This window comes from Schistosoma mansoni, chromosome 2 (genome assembly GCF_000237925.1).
Source record: "Schistosoma mansoni strain Puerto Rico chromosome 2, complete genome".
Lineage (NCBI taxonomy): Eukaryota > Metazoa > Platyhelminthes > Trematoda > Strigeidida > Schistosomatidae > Schistosoma > Schistosoma mansoni.
Window position 1 is genome coordinate 30,002,640 of NC_031496.1, and position 15,620 is coordinate 30,018,259.

A 15,620-nucleotide genomic window follows, 5' to 3' on the forward strand; every position below is an offset into this window, starting at 1 on the left:
CCGGTGTGCCACCTGGCGTCCTCCCTCTGCATCCCAAGCCTGGACTCAGATTGATCACATCGCGATCAGCTACCGCTGGCGTGGTTGTGTACAAGACTGCCGCTCCTTTTGGAGTACCTATCTGGAGTCTGATCATGCCCTGGTCTGCGCCAATCTCACCTTACTTTTCAGTGGCCGAAGGATTGACCGCCATCAACGGATCGATGTTAGTAAACTGGCTGCAACTTCTGTTGCAAGTAAGTATCGGACAGAGCTAGCTTCTAGGCTAGCTACTGTCCCACCGAAAAGTATAGATGAGCATTGGTTGCATCTTCACGACGCCATGAAAATGGCGAATAAAGCCGCTTGCGGCTTCGCTAAACGTCCCGCTTACAAGCACTGGGTTTCTTCTGGCTCCTTACAACTGATGGAAGCCCGTTGGTCTACTCCGGGTCACCGTGAGTATGACCACAAACGAAGGCTGTTACGCAATGAAATTGGGCAAAGCTTGCGTAAGGACCGAGAAGCCTGGTGGTCGGAGCGTGCTAATGAGATGGAAGCAGCAGCTGCATCTGGTAACTGCCGGAAGCTCTCCCAACTCACCCGAGCCACTGGCAGCAAGAAGTCTGGTGTGAGTGAAACAATCTACGAGGATGATGGGATGCCAATCACTAACATCTCTCGACGTCTTGGACGATGGGCGGAATTTTTCGAAGGGCAGTTCAACTGGCCTGTTGTTCCGGCAACATCAACCAGTTTGTCCTGCCCCCCATGGCCGGTGAAGACTGATACACCAAACGAGGCGGAAGTCCGCAAGGAACTCCAACTCTTGAAACGTTACGAATCACCGGGCCCAGATGACTTACCTCCGGCTCTTTTTAAAGATGGTGGTGACTTTCTGACTAAGGAATTGACTGTGTTGTTTACAAAGGTTTGGGAGCAAGAAAGTGTTCCAACATCATGGAATGAGTCGATAGTCATCCCTATCTTTAAAAAGGGTTCACGTTGTTCCTGTAACAACTATCGGGGGATAAGTCTACTTCCGATTGCGTCCAAACTATTGGCTTCTATCATTCTTCGTAGGTTGTTTAAAACCCGAGAACGATTGACTCGCGAGAAGCAGGCTGGTTTTCGTTCTGGTCGAGGATGCATTGATCACATCTTCACCCTCCGCCAAATGTTAGAACACCGTCATACTTATTACAGGCCAACAATCGTAGTGTTTCTTGATATCAGGGCTGCCCTCGATTCGTTGAACAGGACTGTTCTCTGGGATTGTCTATTGAAGAAGGGTGTGCCTGAGAAGTTCATTAACATCTTAAAGGCCCTGTATACGAACACCTCAGGCAGAGTGAGGGCATACAACCACCTTTCTCCCTTGTTCCATTCGAGCAGTGGGGTTAGGCAGGGTTGCCCAATCTCACCATTGCTCTTCAACTTTGCCATCGATGACATCCTGGAAACAGTTCTGATGGATGTAAGTAATGGCGGTGTGGATCTGCTACCTGGCGAACGACTTTTCGACCTCGAGTATGCGGATGATATTGCCTTACTGTGCGATAATGCCCGAGGCATGCAATCCGCACTTAATCAGTTGGCAATCAGTGTCCGCAGGTACGGCATGTGCTTTGCACCCTCCAAGTGCAAGGTACTCCTACAAGACTGGCAGGATTCTCATCCTGTACTCACCCTGGATGGTGAGCAGATTGAAGTAGTTGAGAAGTTTGTGTATCTAGGTAGCTACATAAGTGCTGGTGGTGGCGTGAGTGATGAGATTGATGCACGTATAATGAAAGCCAGAGCGGCTTATGCCAATCTGGGCCATCTTTGGTGCCTTCGTGATGTTAGTCTGGCTGTAAAAGGTCGGATCTACGACGCGTCGGTGAGAGCAGTTTTGCTCTATGCTTGTGAAACCTGGCCTCTCCGAGTTGAGGATGTTAGACGTCTCTCTGTGTTCAATCATCGTTGTCTCCGAAGGATTGCTGACATTCAGTGGCAACACCATGTTAGTAATGCAGAGGCTCGGCACTGTGTGTTCGGGCTCAGAGACAATAATTCAATTGGTGTCACCATCTTGAAACACCGACTTCGGTGGCTTGGACATAATCTACGAATGTCGTCCCAGAGACTTCCACGTCGTGCATTATTTGCCGACTCTGGGACTGGTTGGAAAAAGCGGAGAGGGGGTCAGTGTATGACATGGTGTCGTGGCATGAAAGAGAGCTGCAAAGGGCTAGCTTCTGTTGGTCCTTCACGACTCCCTGGCTGGGGTCCGAGAGATGGTGCAACACAGTGGCTAGAGACGTTATCAGATATGGCTCAGAATAGAAGCCAGTGGCGAGCCTGCTGTAACCTTCTTTTACTTTCTTCATAAAGAGTGGCTATAACTTTCCTAACTGAGAGAGTTCTTCTGGTTGTACATTTCAGTTCCCCCCATCATTACTCTTCTCCTTTTCTTTTTTTCCTTCTTTTATATATACGCATCTTCTTCCTTCTCCCATTCTCATTATTATGTGTGGCGCATATGTATCCGGTGCCCTTTGTACCAATATATATGTGATTAAATAAATAATAATAAATAAATTATGCAGAAAAGCTGTGGTAGGATGAGCTTTTTTATAAGATTTAAAACCAGCATCAATACCGTTGTTGTATCCTTACCTACGTTAATAAAGACAGGTGAGGTATGTGAACTGGAAATCCGATAGGTCACCAATTCCAAGTGGGTCGTCACATGTATCCTGTCGTCTAAAATCATTAAAGGAGTAGGGCTGGTACTTTTTGTTAAAGGCTGAGTAGCACAATTAAATAAATGTCATTTAAGAATACCAGAGTTTAACAATTATAAAGTCGAAAGGCAGTCTAAAATGAGTACTAACAATACCATAAACGGTTGTTTAGTGTATGTTCACCACGAATCTACTAACTAATCAAATAATAGGCATCAAATTTTCCTTCTAAAGTCCTTTGATCCATCTGCTCACTAATTTACAGTAGATTATTGTGTTGGCATGATGAAATACTTATTCCAACTTTGAGGCGAGCAAACATGTGAGTTCGACTGTGGTTGAACAACCTTAAGATATTCTACCAGTGGCCTACGGTCTGGTAGGTTGACAAGCGAAAAGATACAAAACGGATTAGCTGGCATGTTTATTCGATTCATTATTCATTCAAATCAACTTGAAGAGGCATGAATAAATATGACTACCAAGACTACAACGCACAAAAAATAAGATCACGCTTATGTCCGTATTAGAGTATTGAAGTACGAACGCTACGTTTAAATCACAGTAATCTCGGATTAGAAAGTCGCACTGGTGAATGTAGAGGGATGTAACCCTCGGACAACCAGCATCTGTAGCGATGCTGCCTTCTCATAAGGAAGGAGTTAGAAAAGGCCGACCCTAAAAGTGCTACACCTCACGGATTTCCGTCCCGGCGATAAGACTATTTGAAGAACGAAGCTGATACGTGCGTGACCGGCCTCAAGCAGTTGTCCCTTGGGTTCTGCGGTCACGCTCCCAGCTCGTTAAGACCAACTTCTTTTTCAGATTCCTCAAGAGAGATAACCTTCCACGGTGTAGTCAGCCGGAAATCGACATCAGTGCCCATACACATAACAGCACACGAGACCAAGTTGGTCACAATCAAACCCTTCCTACACCTCCTAATTACTCTCTTATCTCCACGACTAACCCTCCTCACGGTCCTTTATCACATCGCACCGCTAATACAAATGATTTGAGTACGCGGAACGTTATTCCAGGTCTCCTGAAACCACGCTCTAAACTACATGTAGCAGCTTTTAACGTCCGAACACTGTGCGAAATAGGACAACAGGCCTCCTTAGCTAGGACTTTAGAATCTCGCACCATCGATGTTAGCTGCGTCTCTGCAACGCGCATGCAAGATCCAAGTAGCGTCATTCATTTGACCTCATCATGTCATAATAACGAACGAACTCGATTCACTCTCTTTTGGACTGGATCCCAGTACACAGTTGTTTGTGCACTGTCCGACTAAACAAAACAGTAGGGACTCAGAAAGATAGACACTCGTCGTTGCCTTTTCTTCGTCTCTTTCTACTCTCCCACTGACTGCAGCCTAGATGAGTTTTACAGAAAGCTTTCCGACCTCCTCCAAAAGACTAGGCGTTCTGATGTAGTAATAGTGGCTGGTGACTTTAATGCTCAAGTGGGTAAACTAGGCGGAAGGCACCTGGGTGGATCTTATGGTGTCGTGGCTCAAAAGAACAGATATTGGTGACCGCCAGTTGCAGCTATGCTTAAATAACTGCCTGTTTCTTGCAAAAAATAACTTTAAGCACAAGGGAAAACATATTTTGACATGGCAACCCCCGAGTTCGTCCCAACGTTGGACCCAACTAGATCACATCGCTATCAGCCACCGATGGAGGGGTCTGCGTCTTACTGGACGTAGGAAAGACTCTGCAAGGAAACATATTAGGGTTCTACTTAATGGTAGGCAAGCTAAGAATATATTTCAGGAACAACTGGAAAAACAGTTAGACAGACATGTAAGTTGTGCCCACCCCGAGGCAGCGTGGAATGACATCCGAAAAGCTGTGGAAGCAGCAGTGATATGTTAGTAAGGTACACCATAACGTTAGAGAGAAATACTGGGTCTTAGCAGCGTCTACCGCACTGAAAGATGCTCGGGAACTCATTCCATCTGGCTCTGAACATAACGAAGAGCGGAGTCAGCTTAAGCGCAGGCTAACAAGCAGCCTACGCAATAATCGCGAACAGTGGTGGTTAGTGAAAACAAGAGAGATAGAAAAGGCAGCGGCAATAGGCAACAGCAGACAACTGTTCAGACTTGATAAAAACACCGGTATTAGGAACCCAAGTGTTAGCGAAACTATCTCAGATAAAGATGGACATATCATTCATTCTTAATCAAGGAGATTGGATCGATGGGCAGAACACTTTAAGGATCAGTTCAACTGCCCTTCAGTTACCCACGATCCCCAGTCGTCCTGAATGACAAGTTAATGTGAATCCACCAACTCTCTACGAGGTTGAAAAAGTCATAGGAAATCCGAAGCGAAGGAGATCAACAGGCTATGATGGGTTTGCCCCTGAGGTTTTTAAGGATGGCGACCCAGTATTAGCAATGAGATTGACTGAGGTCTTAGGTAGGATCCGGGAACTGGACATAATTCCATCTGACTGGTCCCAATCACTGATTGCGCCAGTCTACAAGAAAGGACAAAAGTCCTCTTGTGACAATCACAGAGGGATCAGTTTGACTAATATAGTGTCTAAAATATTAGCTTTAATAACACTTCGACGCCTAACTAAAGCTCATAAAGAGCAGACTAGAGGAAACCAGGCTGGTTTTCGACCTGGACGTGGTTGTATAGACCAGATATTCACTCTACGTCAGGTCCTAAAACATTCAGACGCCCGACAATCGTAGTATTTCTTTACCTTAAGGCGGTATTTGCCTCTGTTGATCATCAGGTTCTATGGCAGTGTTTGTCACTGAAAAGAGTATCAAAGAAGTACATTAACCTTATAAAGGATCTGTACTCGAACACATCTGGTCGAGTTAGAGCTTATGACGAACTGTCATCAAAATTCATTACCTCAAGTGGTATTCGTCAGGGCTTTCCAGTTTCTACATTCTTGTTTAACTTGGTCGTTCATATGCTTTTAGAGATAACACTTTCATCATCCAAATTTCCAGGAGATTCACCTGTTGACTTAGAATATGCCGATGACAGTTTTATTTGTTGAAGATGTTGACAAAATGCAGAGTATTCTGACTAAGCAAGCATGTTCGGTATGCGATTCTCCCCCTCGAAGTGCGAAATGTTACTTCAGGATTGGGTTGCATCGACACCTGAACTAATGATAGGGAGTGAAGTAGTTGAGTGCGTTGACGGCTCCACTCACCTTATGAGTCTCATCAGCCCTTGTGGTCTGGTATGTAACGAAATCTCAGCACAGATATAGAAGGTTCGTCTAGCTTTCGCCAAATTGCGTCATTCATGGTGTAGGCGAGATATACATCTAGCAACAAAAGGACGGGTTTACTGCGCAGCAGTTGATCCCGTCTTACTTTATGGCAGTGAAACATGGCCGGTAAGAGTAGAGGATATTCGTAGGCTACTAGTATTCGATCATAGGTGTCTTCGAAGCGTTGCTCGTATATCCTGGGATCATCGGGTAAGTAATGCAGTTGTTAGGAGACGGGTATTAGGTAAGGATGCAAAGGAAATGACGAAGTATTGAAACTCCATCAGCTGAGATGGCTGCGACACGTGTTACGTATGCCCAACCACCGACTGCCCCGACGTGCAATGCTTTATGGTGTAGGAGTAGGTTGGAAGAAAGCTAGGGGCGGCCAGACCAAAACGTGGCACAATTCCATGAAGTCACTGTTAAGTGGACTGAGCCATGTTAGTAGATGTAGACTATCTGGTTGGGATTCGCGAGATGATAGCAATCGATGGTTAGAGACCTTGAATGACATGGCTCAAAATCGTTTGCAATAGCGTAGGTGCATTCACTCTGTGTTCTCCTAAATCCTAATCTTCTGAATTCTTCATGTCCCTTTCTTTTCCTCTTTTCAAATTCATCTCACTGTATTATACTCCTTGAATAACATCTTCAAACCCTAATCTTTCACATAATGTTTATACTCTTATTACTTCTACCACTATGGGATTTGAATGGACAACTGCATTTCTGTGCTAATGTGGTATGACTTGAACTGATGTACGTACGTACGGAGTTCTACGTTGTTGCTGACTGACTGACCATTCACAATTATCATGTTTAAGTCCGTGATATAACGAAATACGTTAAGATCACAGGAAGCAAGTGAACTTTCTAAGGATTCTGAGGTCATCTAAAATGGTTCGAATGATTGCGACTGGTTCTGATATCTGTCAAAGCTTTTGCCCGCATTTTTACGGTTAAAGATATTTGATAAATTTGCCAGAATTATCTTAATTTCATTGCTAGATGCACAAGTCTAGCAGTCAAACACAGACCACCTACAATTATGTATAATCATAGTTGTCCCGTTTCACATTAACATGAGAGTAAACAATGAATAATAATGAAGTAAAATCTCTGATGATACTACAAAACGAAAAAAACAAGAAAACAGATTATCGAGGTAACATTATTTACACGATCTAGCAAGATAACAAGTACACATGCATTGCTGAAGCCCCGTTTTAGCTATGTTATTTTGGAAATGGCAACTAAGATTTCTAAATTTCCCTGCATGATGTAAACCGACAGTAGTGACATAGTGTTGTCTTGGCCTTTTCACCACTAGACTCTCTCCCACTTATTCTTATAGTACGTATTATACTGTACCTGAATAGACTAACTGAGCATAGATAGCATGTGTCCTAACCACCTTGGTTGATGAAATTTTACAATTAAGTGAACCTCTATATCGCAACGGTGGAGCGGTTGACTAGTGGTTACTTAACTTTTAGTCAGTGAGCCTTTCCATATTACTGATCAACCTAGTTTAATTTGGGTAACGAGATAGTATCACCAGCCACAATACAAACGATATGGCCCAAAGCCGACTGATGATGAAGTTTATTCATCATGTATAGATCTATGTACTCGGAGCTTTGAGCTACAGTTTGTGGCAGAGTATATGGACATGAATTTAATAAATAAGCTAAATCACCATCCTTTACCTATTATTACAATCTGACACCCACGCCTGATCCTGATGATTAAAATTAAGGCAATAAGTTATAGATTATTACAGTCAAACATAATTCGAAAATGTTTGCAAGAAGCGATAAAATTACATTTTGAGAGCCTGAGATTAAAAACATGTGAGTAAATGTTGGAAATTACACAATATATCTTATAATGCATGAAAATCAGTTGAAAAATTATTTAGTCCAAGAAACTTTCTGGATATCGAAGTGTTCAGTGAGAGTGCTCAGATAGTTGTTAAATTCAATTATCCTTTGTTTATGCGATTTATCTGCCTTTGATAGTACAGATTCCAATATACGTTTGTCTCTACGTTTCTCCCACTCTACTTGAGACTTAGTTAGGTTTGTATATGTAGGCTTTGAATTCTTCTCTTCTTTGACAGTTTCATCGTTTGGATTTATTTCAGAGGTATTGACAGCCACTTCAAGATCGTTCGGTGCTAACTTTTTGCTACGCTTTTTCTTTTTCCTAAAAAAATAATTTAGTAAGGCTACTTACTTTTTTATTCCTTGCCCAGATTTCAGTTTTAGAGAACTACATAAAACATCGTCATAATCTGACATCTCTTGGGCAACAGCCAAAATCCAATTTTATAGAACAAGAGCACTGAGACACTCGAATCAAATCAAATTGCTTTAACGGTTGGAATTTGAAATTAAAAACTTACTGTTTTGGTTCTTGTATCAGCCTGCAAGCAATTACATAGAAGTTTGTTTTAATATCTTTAGAAGTGGAAAGTAAAAGTCTGAATCTTCTTTTAGAACGCACTATGAAAAAACGCTTGAAAAGGTTCGATCTTAGTTATGTCAGCCAGTCAGTCGTAACGTTCTAGCCAAATAAACAAAAGTTTCTGTTACTGTATTTGAGTTACAAGTTTGACGGAAATTTAGGAAGGAGCGTTGTAATTACATTCACAACTAGCATAATGTGTTTATGTCCACTGTGTTTTGATATAAATCGATTCATTTTCGGTCAAATCAGGAAAACATTGTTTTGAGATTAGTTGGCATATAAGCTCAATTACTGCTTTGTGCCACTTTTATAAAAGTTTTTATTGGGGTTTGCGAACAGTTAATCTCATTTTGGATCGTATTCAGATTGACTTGGTGGAATGAAGGTTACCAGTTCTGCAAACCCAAGGTCCGAAGGCGAAGTCGTACTGCTGACTGTACAGAGGTGTGACAGCAGTAAGGTGTTTCCTTCAGACAACCAGCATGACAGCGATGCTGCCTTCCCACAAAGAGGGATGGGGTTAGAAAAGGTCGACCCTAAAAATGCACACCTCGCCTTATCCCACGGATATCCGTCTCCGGCGGTAAGGTCCTTTGAAGAACGGAGCTAACACAAAAACTACCCACAAAAAGGTCGTGTGTGACCGACCTCAAGCAGTTGTCCCTTGGGCACTGCGGTCACGCTCTCAGGTCATTAAGAACACTTCTAACCCAATTTCCTTTTCAGGTACCTCTAGAAGAACCCTTCTACGGTGTGGGAAACCGGGAAGTGATAACTGCCCTCATACCTCTAACAGCACTCAAGACCACTGTATTCATAATCAATCTCCTTCTTCAATTCCCACTATTCCTTCTACCTTGACTTTCAACACTAAACTTCCTCTTCCGGTTTCCTCCTCGAGTGTCACCATGGCCAACGATTCTAGTGCGCGAAACGCTGTCCCAGGTCTACTAAAACCTCGCTCCAAACTACACATTGGAGCCTTCAACGTACGTACCCTATGCCAAATCGGTCAACAGGCCTCCTTGGCTAAGACCCTAGAATCTCGTACCATTGATGTACGCTGTGTCTCCGAAACACGCATACAGGATCCTAGTGTGGTCATTCACTTGACCTCACCTCGCCAAAATGGAAAGCCAACGAAATACACCCTCCGTGTATCTGGCGACCCGTTGGCTAGTTCTCGTGGACTTGCAGGTGTAGGCATAGCACTAAGTACAAGGGCAGAACAGGCACTACTAGAATGGATCCCCGTTAACAGTCGCCTGTGTGCTGTCCCGCTAAATGGCTCCGTAAGAACTCGGAAGGATAGGGCCGCACGTCGTTGCCTTTTCGTCGTTTCTGCCTATGCTCCCACTGACTGCAGCCATGATGAAGTGAAAGATGACTTTTACAGAGAACTCTCTGAGCTTCTTCAGAAAGCTAAGCGCTCAGACATAGTAGTCGTAGCGGGTGACTTTAATGCCCAGGTAGGCAGCTTAAATCAAACAGAAAGACATTTAGGTGGGTGTTTTAGTATTCCGGCTCAACGAACCGATAATGGTGATCGTCTGTTGCAACTATGCTCAGACAATCGTTTATTTTTAGCAAGCACTAATTTTAAGCATAAGGAGAGACATCGTCTAACATGGTGACCACCTGCACCAAACCAACGATGGACTCAAATAGACCATATTGTCATCAGTCATCGTTGGAGAGGCTCGATAGAAGATTGTCGCTCGTATTGGAATACTTGTTTAGACTATGATCACGCTTTAATACGAGCGCGCATTTGTCTGCGCCTCAATGGACGCAGGAAAAGTACATTAAGAAGACCCATTAGGATTGAACTGGAGGACGAGAAAGCCAAATGTAAATTCCAGGAACAACTAAGTTCACATCTAGGCAGTTCTGTAAACGAGACTGACCCAGATACTGCTTGGAAAGACATACGAACAGCTGTGGAAACATCAGTAACATCTATTAGTTATTTAAACCATAAGGTTCCAAAAAACCAGTGGATTTCTTCTAAGTCTATTTCACTGATGGATTCGCGTAAACTCATCCCATCAGGCTCTGAATACGACGAAGAGCGTAAACAAATTAGATCTAGGTTAACTAAAAGTCTAAGGAACGATCGTGACCAGTGGTGGGCAACGAAAGCAAAAGAGATGAAAAAGGCAGCGGCTGTAGGGAACACCAGGCAACTATTCAGACTAATAAAAGAAACCGGAATTAAGAAGTCAAGTGTAAGTGAGACAATCTCGGAAAAAGACGGAACCCTTATCTGCTCTTAACCCAAACGTTGAGAACGATGGGCCGAACACTTTAAGGAGCAGTTTAACTGGCCTTCAGCTACTGCACAACTACTCACTATTCCCAGAAAACCCGAATAGAACATTGAAGTAGGCCCCCGACCCTACCTAAAGTTCAAAAGGCTATAAGTAATCTGAAACGAGGAAGAGCAGCTGGTCCAGATGGATTGGCTCCAGAGGTCTTTAAATATGGTGGTCCAGTTTTAGCGATTAGGCTGACTAATATTCTGACTAAAATCTGAGAAACGGACGTAATCCCATCTGACTGGTCACAATCTCTGATTGTCCCAATATATAAGAAGGGGCTAAAATCATCCTGTGATAACCATAGAGGTATTAGTCTGACTAACATAGTATCTAAAATACTAGCCTCAATAATTATCGGGCGCCTAACTAAGACTCGTGAACTGCAAACACGAGAAAATCAGACTGGCGCCAGACCTGGTCGTGGCTGTATCGACCACATATTCACCATTCGTCAAGTTTTAGAGCACAGACATGCTTATCGGCGTCCGACAATGATAGTTTTTCTTGACTTAAAAGCAGTATTTGACTCTGTAGACCGAGAGGTTCTGTGGCAGTGTCTGTCATTGAAAAGTGTACCTGAGAAGTACATAAACCTTGTGAAGGCTCTTTACTCGAACACTATCAGTCGAGTGAGAGCTTATGGCGAACTGCCATATGATTTTACAACCTCAAGTGGTGTCCGTCAAGGCTGTCCACTATCCCCATTGCTGTTTAACTTCATTATAGACCTGTTGCTAGAAATAACACTCTCGTCGACTGAATTTTCAGGAATTGATCTCCTACCAGAAGGTTCACTTATCGATTTAGAATACGCAGATGACATAGTCCTGTTTGATGAAGACGCTGGCAAAATGCAGAGTCTTCTGTTAGAACTGAGTAATAATGCTAGGATGTTTGGGATGCGTTTCTCCTCATACAAATGTAAATTGTTACTCCAGGACTGGCCTGCGTCAACATTTGAACTAAGGATAGGGAGTGAAGTAGTCGAACGCGTCGACAACTTCACTTATCTTGGAAGTCTGATCAGCCCTAATTGGTTAGTGTCTGACGAAATCTCAGCACGGATTCAAAAAGCTCGTTTGGCTTTTGCCAACTTACGTCACCTATGGCGAAAACGAGATATCCGTCTATCAATTAAGGGACGAGTATACTGCGCAGCAGTTCGCTCTGTTCTACTTTATGGCTGCGAAACATGGCCATTAAGAGTAGAAGATACTCGTAAGTTACTAGTATTTGACCACAGATGTCTTAGAAATATTGCTCGCATCTGCTGGGATCACCGGGTAAGTAATAGTGAGGTTAGACGCAGGGTATTAGGGAATGATGGTAAATCAGTTGATGAGGTTATGAATCTTCATCGACTGAGATGGCTAGGCCACGTGTTACGTATGCCTGAACACTGATTACCACGACGCGCTATGCTGACTAGTATTAGCAATGGTTGGAAGAGTTAGGGGCGGCCAAACCAAAACGTGGCATCAGTGCTTGAATTCACTAACCTCTAGTCTGAGCCATGTTGGTAGATGCAGACTACCTGGTTGCCGTCTTCGGAATCCTGTGTTTCGAAATTTATGTTGGGATCTGGTTCCACGCATATATACTTTGCCTTTAACACCTAAATACAGGATTCAACTGTAATGGATCGCGTAATCAAACTTAGTAAGCTTAAATAAACATGAACGGTTCAGCTATTATGTGTCTGGTAATCCTGTAGTGATATTATATATACATATATATATTATACGTACAATCGAACTTGAAATTATGAGGAAATTAGATGAAGAGTTCATTTACCAAACCAAGAGGAAAAACCCACCAAACTTTGTAATTCTGCGAAATTGGCGTCAATGGCCTGTATTTACGGTATTTTCCCTGAGTCACGATTCTGTCTTGAGCTTCCAAAAAACAGGTAATATCATGGTATTGAGAAAGACTGAAACACAATTCTATTTCGGAAAAGTTAACAACCAAGTCCATTTGTGGTATGGAATAATTTGTCTCCTCTGGTCTTGCGTGAATATGAAGCATTGCCGTGGACGAAATCGGTTTTACCACTGAAAATGAGTATAAGTGTTACGGAACTGTGCCTGGTCCTACGTTGTCGCTGACTGAGTTCTGCTTAGAACAAAACAGCCCCCGAATGCCCTGGGACGGCCGAGAGTGGGGAGAGTACGCTCTCCCTCTCGAAATGCTTTCCTATGCCCACACGTATACAGCCATAAACAGGGAACTCCTACTCACTGCCTTCTCGCGGCATTACTGTTTACGAAATTGAGAGGACGAAAAACGAATGTCCAGCTCTTCAACCAGGTTCGCGGACACGAGGGTTCGCCTAGGGGAGTTGAAAAACCCTGATTTTAAACGAATGGTGCACATGAGCTCCAGGACCCTGAAATAACAAATGGAGTATGAATCAATTGTTGGTCACCATCTACCACGGGACTGCACCTCCTAACGTTGCTCCACCGCCTTGTGGATTAGACCTTCAGGTCGAGGGCTTCGGGTGTGATTCCCTAAGAAAACCATCTGCTTCGGTTAGGGCAACCGGTCAGTACCCAAGCCCACACATAAATTGAATGATTTTTAAGGCGCACATCTATTTGGTGCCTCCTTGTACCAATGTTTATGTGTTTAAATAAATAAATAATTTCCTACTGTCATAATTTATAACAGTACTAATCGTGATGTACATTATTTTGCTAGTGGTGGAACCTACATTTTAGAGGACTGTTGTCGATTGTAGAATAGTGAAACCTACAGACAGATATACTGGAAAATTCTTTCAGGTGGGAAAGGATGAAGACGATTATTTTGGTGTTGCGTAAAATCCGTATCTACTATTGAAGAAAATATTCGGTGAAGTCACGATTTACAATCGTCAATTGAACTTGGTAGATGTAGATATGGTTTCTTGAGTTAAACACTGGGTCCCAAAAAAATTATCGCATGGATTGCATGTGCACCATTTGGATACACCCAGTCATCGGGATCACTATCAACAAGACAAACCTATACGGTTTCGGACACGTTTCGTGTCTAGGATTAAACACAATGTTGAACACTGGAATAGTGTACCAAATACTATAAATTTTTTCGCGTCTATATAGTGAAGCAGCCTCAAGGAAACCAAAAAGTAGACATTACTTGAGAGAATAAGAGGGAAGTGCGTCAAGAAATCTTTGTCGCCTACCATGAGGAAACAGTGAGTCCTCCTCTTTATGTCGCCCTTTGTTCGAAACGCTACTGAATTTATGGGGGGTTGTCTACTTATGTAAGGCAGTATCTACTTTCAGCCCACATCTACGACTCATTGTCTACATTGAATCAAGATTTGTGTCTACTACATGCTATTTTCCCAGTATAACTCGGAGTTGCTTGCTTATCAATTTCATAACCTCCGTGCGTCGAGTTTTTTTAGTGTGTTTCATATAAGGCTTAAATGGAGAGGCAGACTAGAAACCAGTATATGGCAGTTATGCTGTATATAAGGAGGGACCAAGATTGTGTAGGAAATGTGACTTTTTGTAGTGGGCCTCAATTTAGGATTTAACCGACTAATGTGGGTACGTCAGTCAAATATGACCACAGGAAACAGGTAATTATGTAGGAATACTAGATTCACCCGATTTAACCATTGATATATAGCAGTAGATGTGTTGCTGCATTAGGGAGTCTTTATTACGGATATGGAGTCGTATGGTCGTTTTGAAAAAGTAAAATTTCGGAAGCTGAAGGAGTACTAACTTTATTGTACATTATAAGCACCACTAACCTGTGTAACAATCTAAATTGTACTAGGTGGAGTTAGTTCCAGATGGCGCGGGAGACCGATAGCGCATTAACTCAATATCCAATACGTTTGCCACGATATTTTTAAACCGATCGATTTCTTTCCTTTCGCTCCCAGTTGTTTCGGTACGGTTTCAGACATTTGGTGGTATCCAATGGGTAGTAGTCTAGCCACTTGACTTCACTAATTCGGATCAGTGGTATTTACTTGTGGATTTGTATATATTGTGGGGAGTAGTGTAACGTCGTGTACTATATTACACCTACATAGTTTATTCTAGTTTCTGGACAAGCCAATTCACCTATAATGTTGAGTCATATTTTGATCTTGTTAATTATTCGCTTATTGACCTTGACTGTATTTTTTATATGAGCGCATGTGTATGCACATTTCGTATCTTATTCATCGCATGTCCGTCATTCATTTTTGTCTGACTATAAATGTTGATTAATGCTTGCTCATAGCGAGTTGGCTTCCCAGCCATCTCCAATACGCATCATCTTTCGCCTCGCTCACTCGCTTGCCGCTCACTCGCTCGTTATTATTCGCTCAGGTGTTGCTAACTTTCTGACCTGAGTTATTCGACAATAAACTGTAGTTGCTGCTATCCTTTGTCTTCTGATTTTACGCGCCGTTAAGATTAGAATTATATAGATTATCGAAACGAACGATTAACGAATCGCGGCACTACAGAATTGGAGGCCTCGCCCTACGAGCACGACGCTACAGAATTGGATACCTCGCCGTACGAGCACGACGCTACAGAATTGGATACCTCGCCGAACGAGCACGACGCAATATAATTGGTTGCCTCGCCGTACGAGCACGACGCAACAGAATTGGACACCTCGCCGAACGAGCACGACGCAACAGAATTGGATGCCTCGACGAACGAACACGGACCAGAATCGACAACCTCTGTGTACGAACTCACTACATAATTGGCGACCGCAACGAGCGAACACAAATCAAAAATGGAACCGCCAACGACATATTTCGTTATGATCCGAATAATCATCATATGCTCATTATTACAATAATGTCATATCTTCATCTAACGTGGGATTA

The 15,620-nt window shown here is 42.9% G+C and overlaps 2 protein-coding genes across 2 annotated transcripts; both read right to left on the reverse strand.

Moving 5' to 3' along the window:
- Positions 1-910: 910 nt before the first annotated feature.
- Smp_021060 (hypothetical protein) lies at positions 911-1,605 on the reverse strand. Its single transcript, XM_018796339.1, has one exon. It carries the CDS (start codon positions 1,552-1,554, stop codon positions 1,180-1,182), a length of 375 nt encoding a protein of 124 aa, XP_018650562.1. The 5' UTR covers positions 1,555-1,605; the 3' UTR covers positions 911-1,179.
- Positions 1,606-7,725: 6,120 nt separating this feature from the next.
- On the reverse strand, positions 7,726-8,512 carry Smp_021040 (hypothetical protein). Its single transcript, XM_018796340.1, has 3 exons — positions 8,377-8,512; positions 8,208-8,342; positions 7,726-8,177 (listed from the first exon to the last, which is right to left on the reverse strand). The coding sequence occupies exons 2-3, from the start codon at positions 8,270-8,272 to the stop codon at positions 7,883-7,885; spliced, it is 360 nt and encodes a 119-aa protein (XP_018650563.1). The 5' UTR covers positions 8,273-8,342; positions 8,377-8,512; the 3' UTR covers positions 7,726-7,882.
- Positions 8,513-15,620: the final 7,108 nt, after the last annotated feature.

Bases quoted from the DNA above. Each gene is read 5' to 3' on its own strand.
- Smp_021060 (XM_018796339.1), bottom strand. From the start codon at position 1,554: ATGCCTCGGGCATTATCGCACAGTAAGGCAATATCATCCGCATACTCG.
- Smp_021040 (XM_018796340.1), bottom strand. From the start codon at position 8,272: ATGTCAGATTATGACGATGTTTTATGTAGTTCTCTAAAACTGAAATCT. The intron at 8,178-8,207 runs GTAAGTAGCCTT...TTATTTTTTTAG, and splicing joins TCTGGGCAAGGAATAAAAAA to GAAAAAGAAAAAGCGTAGCA.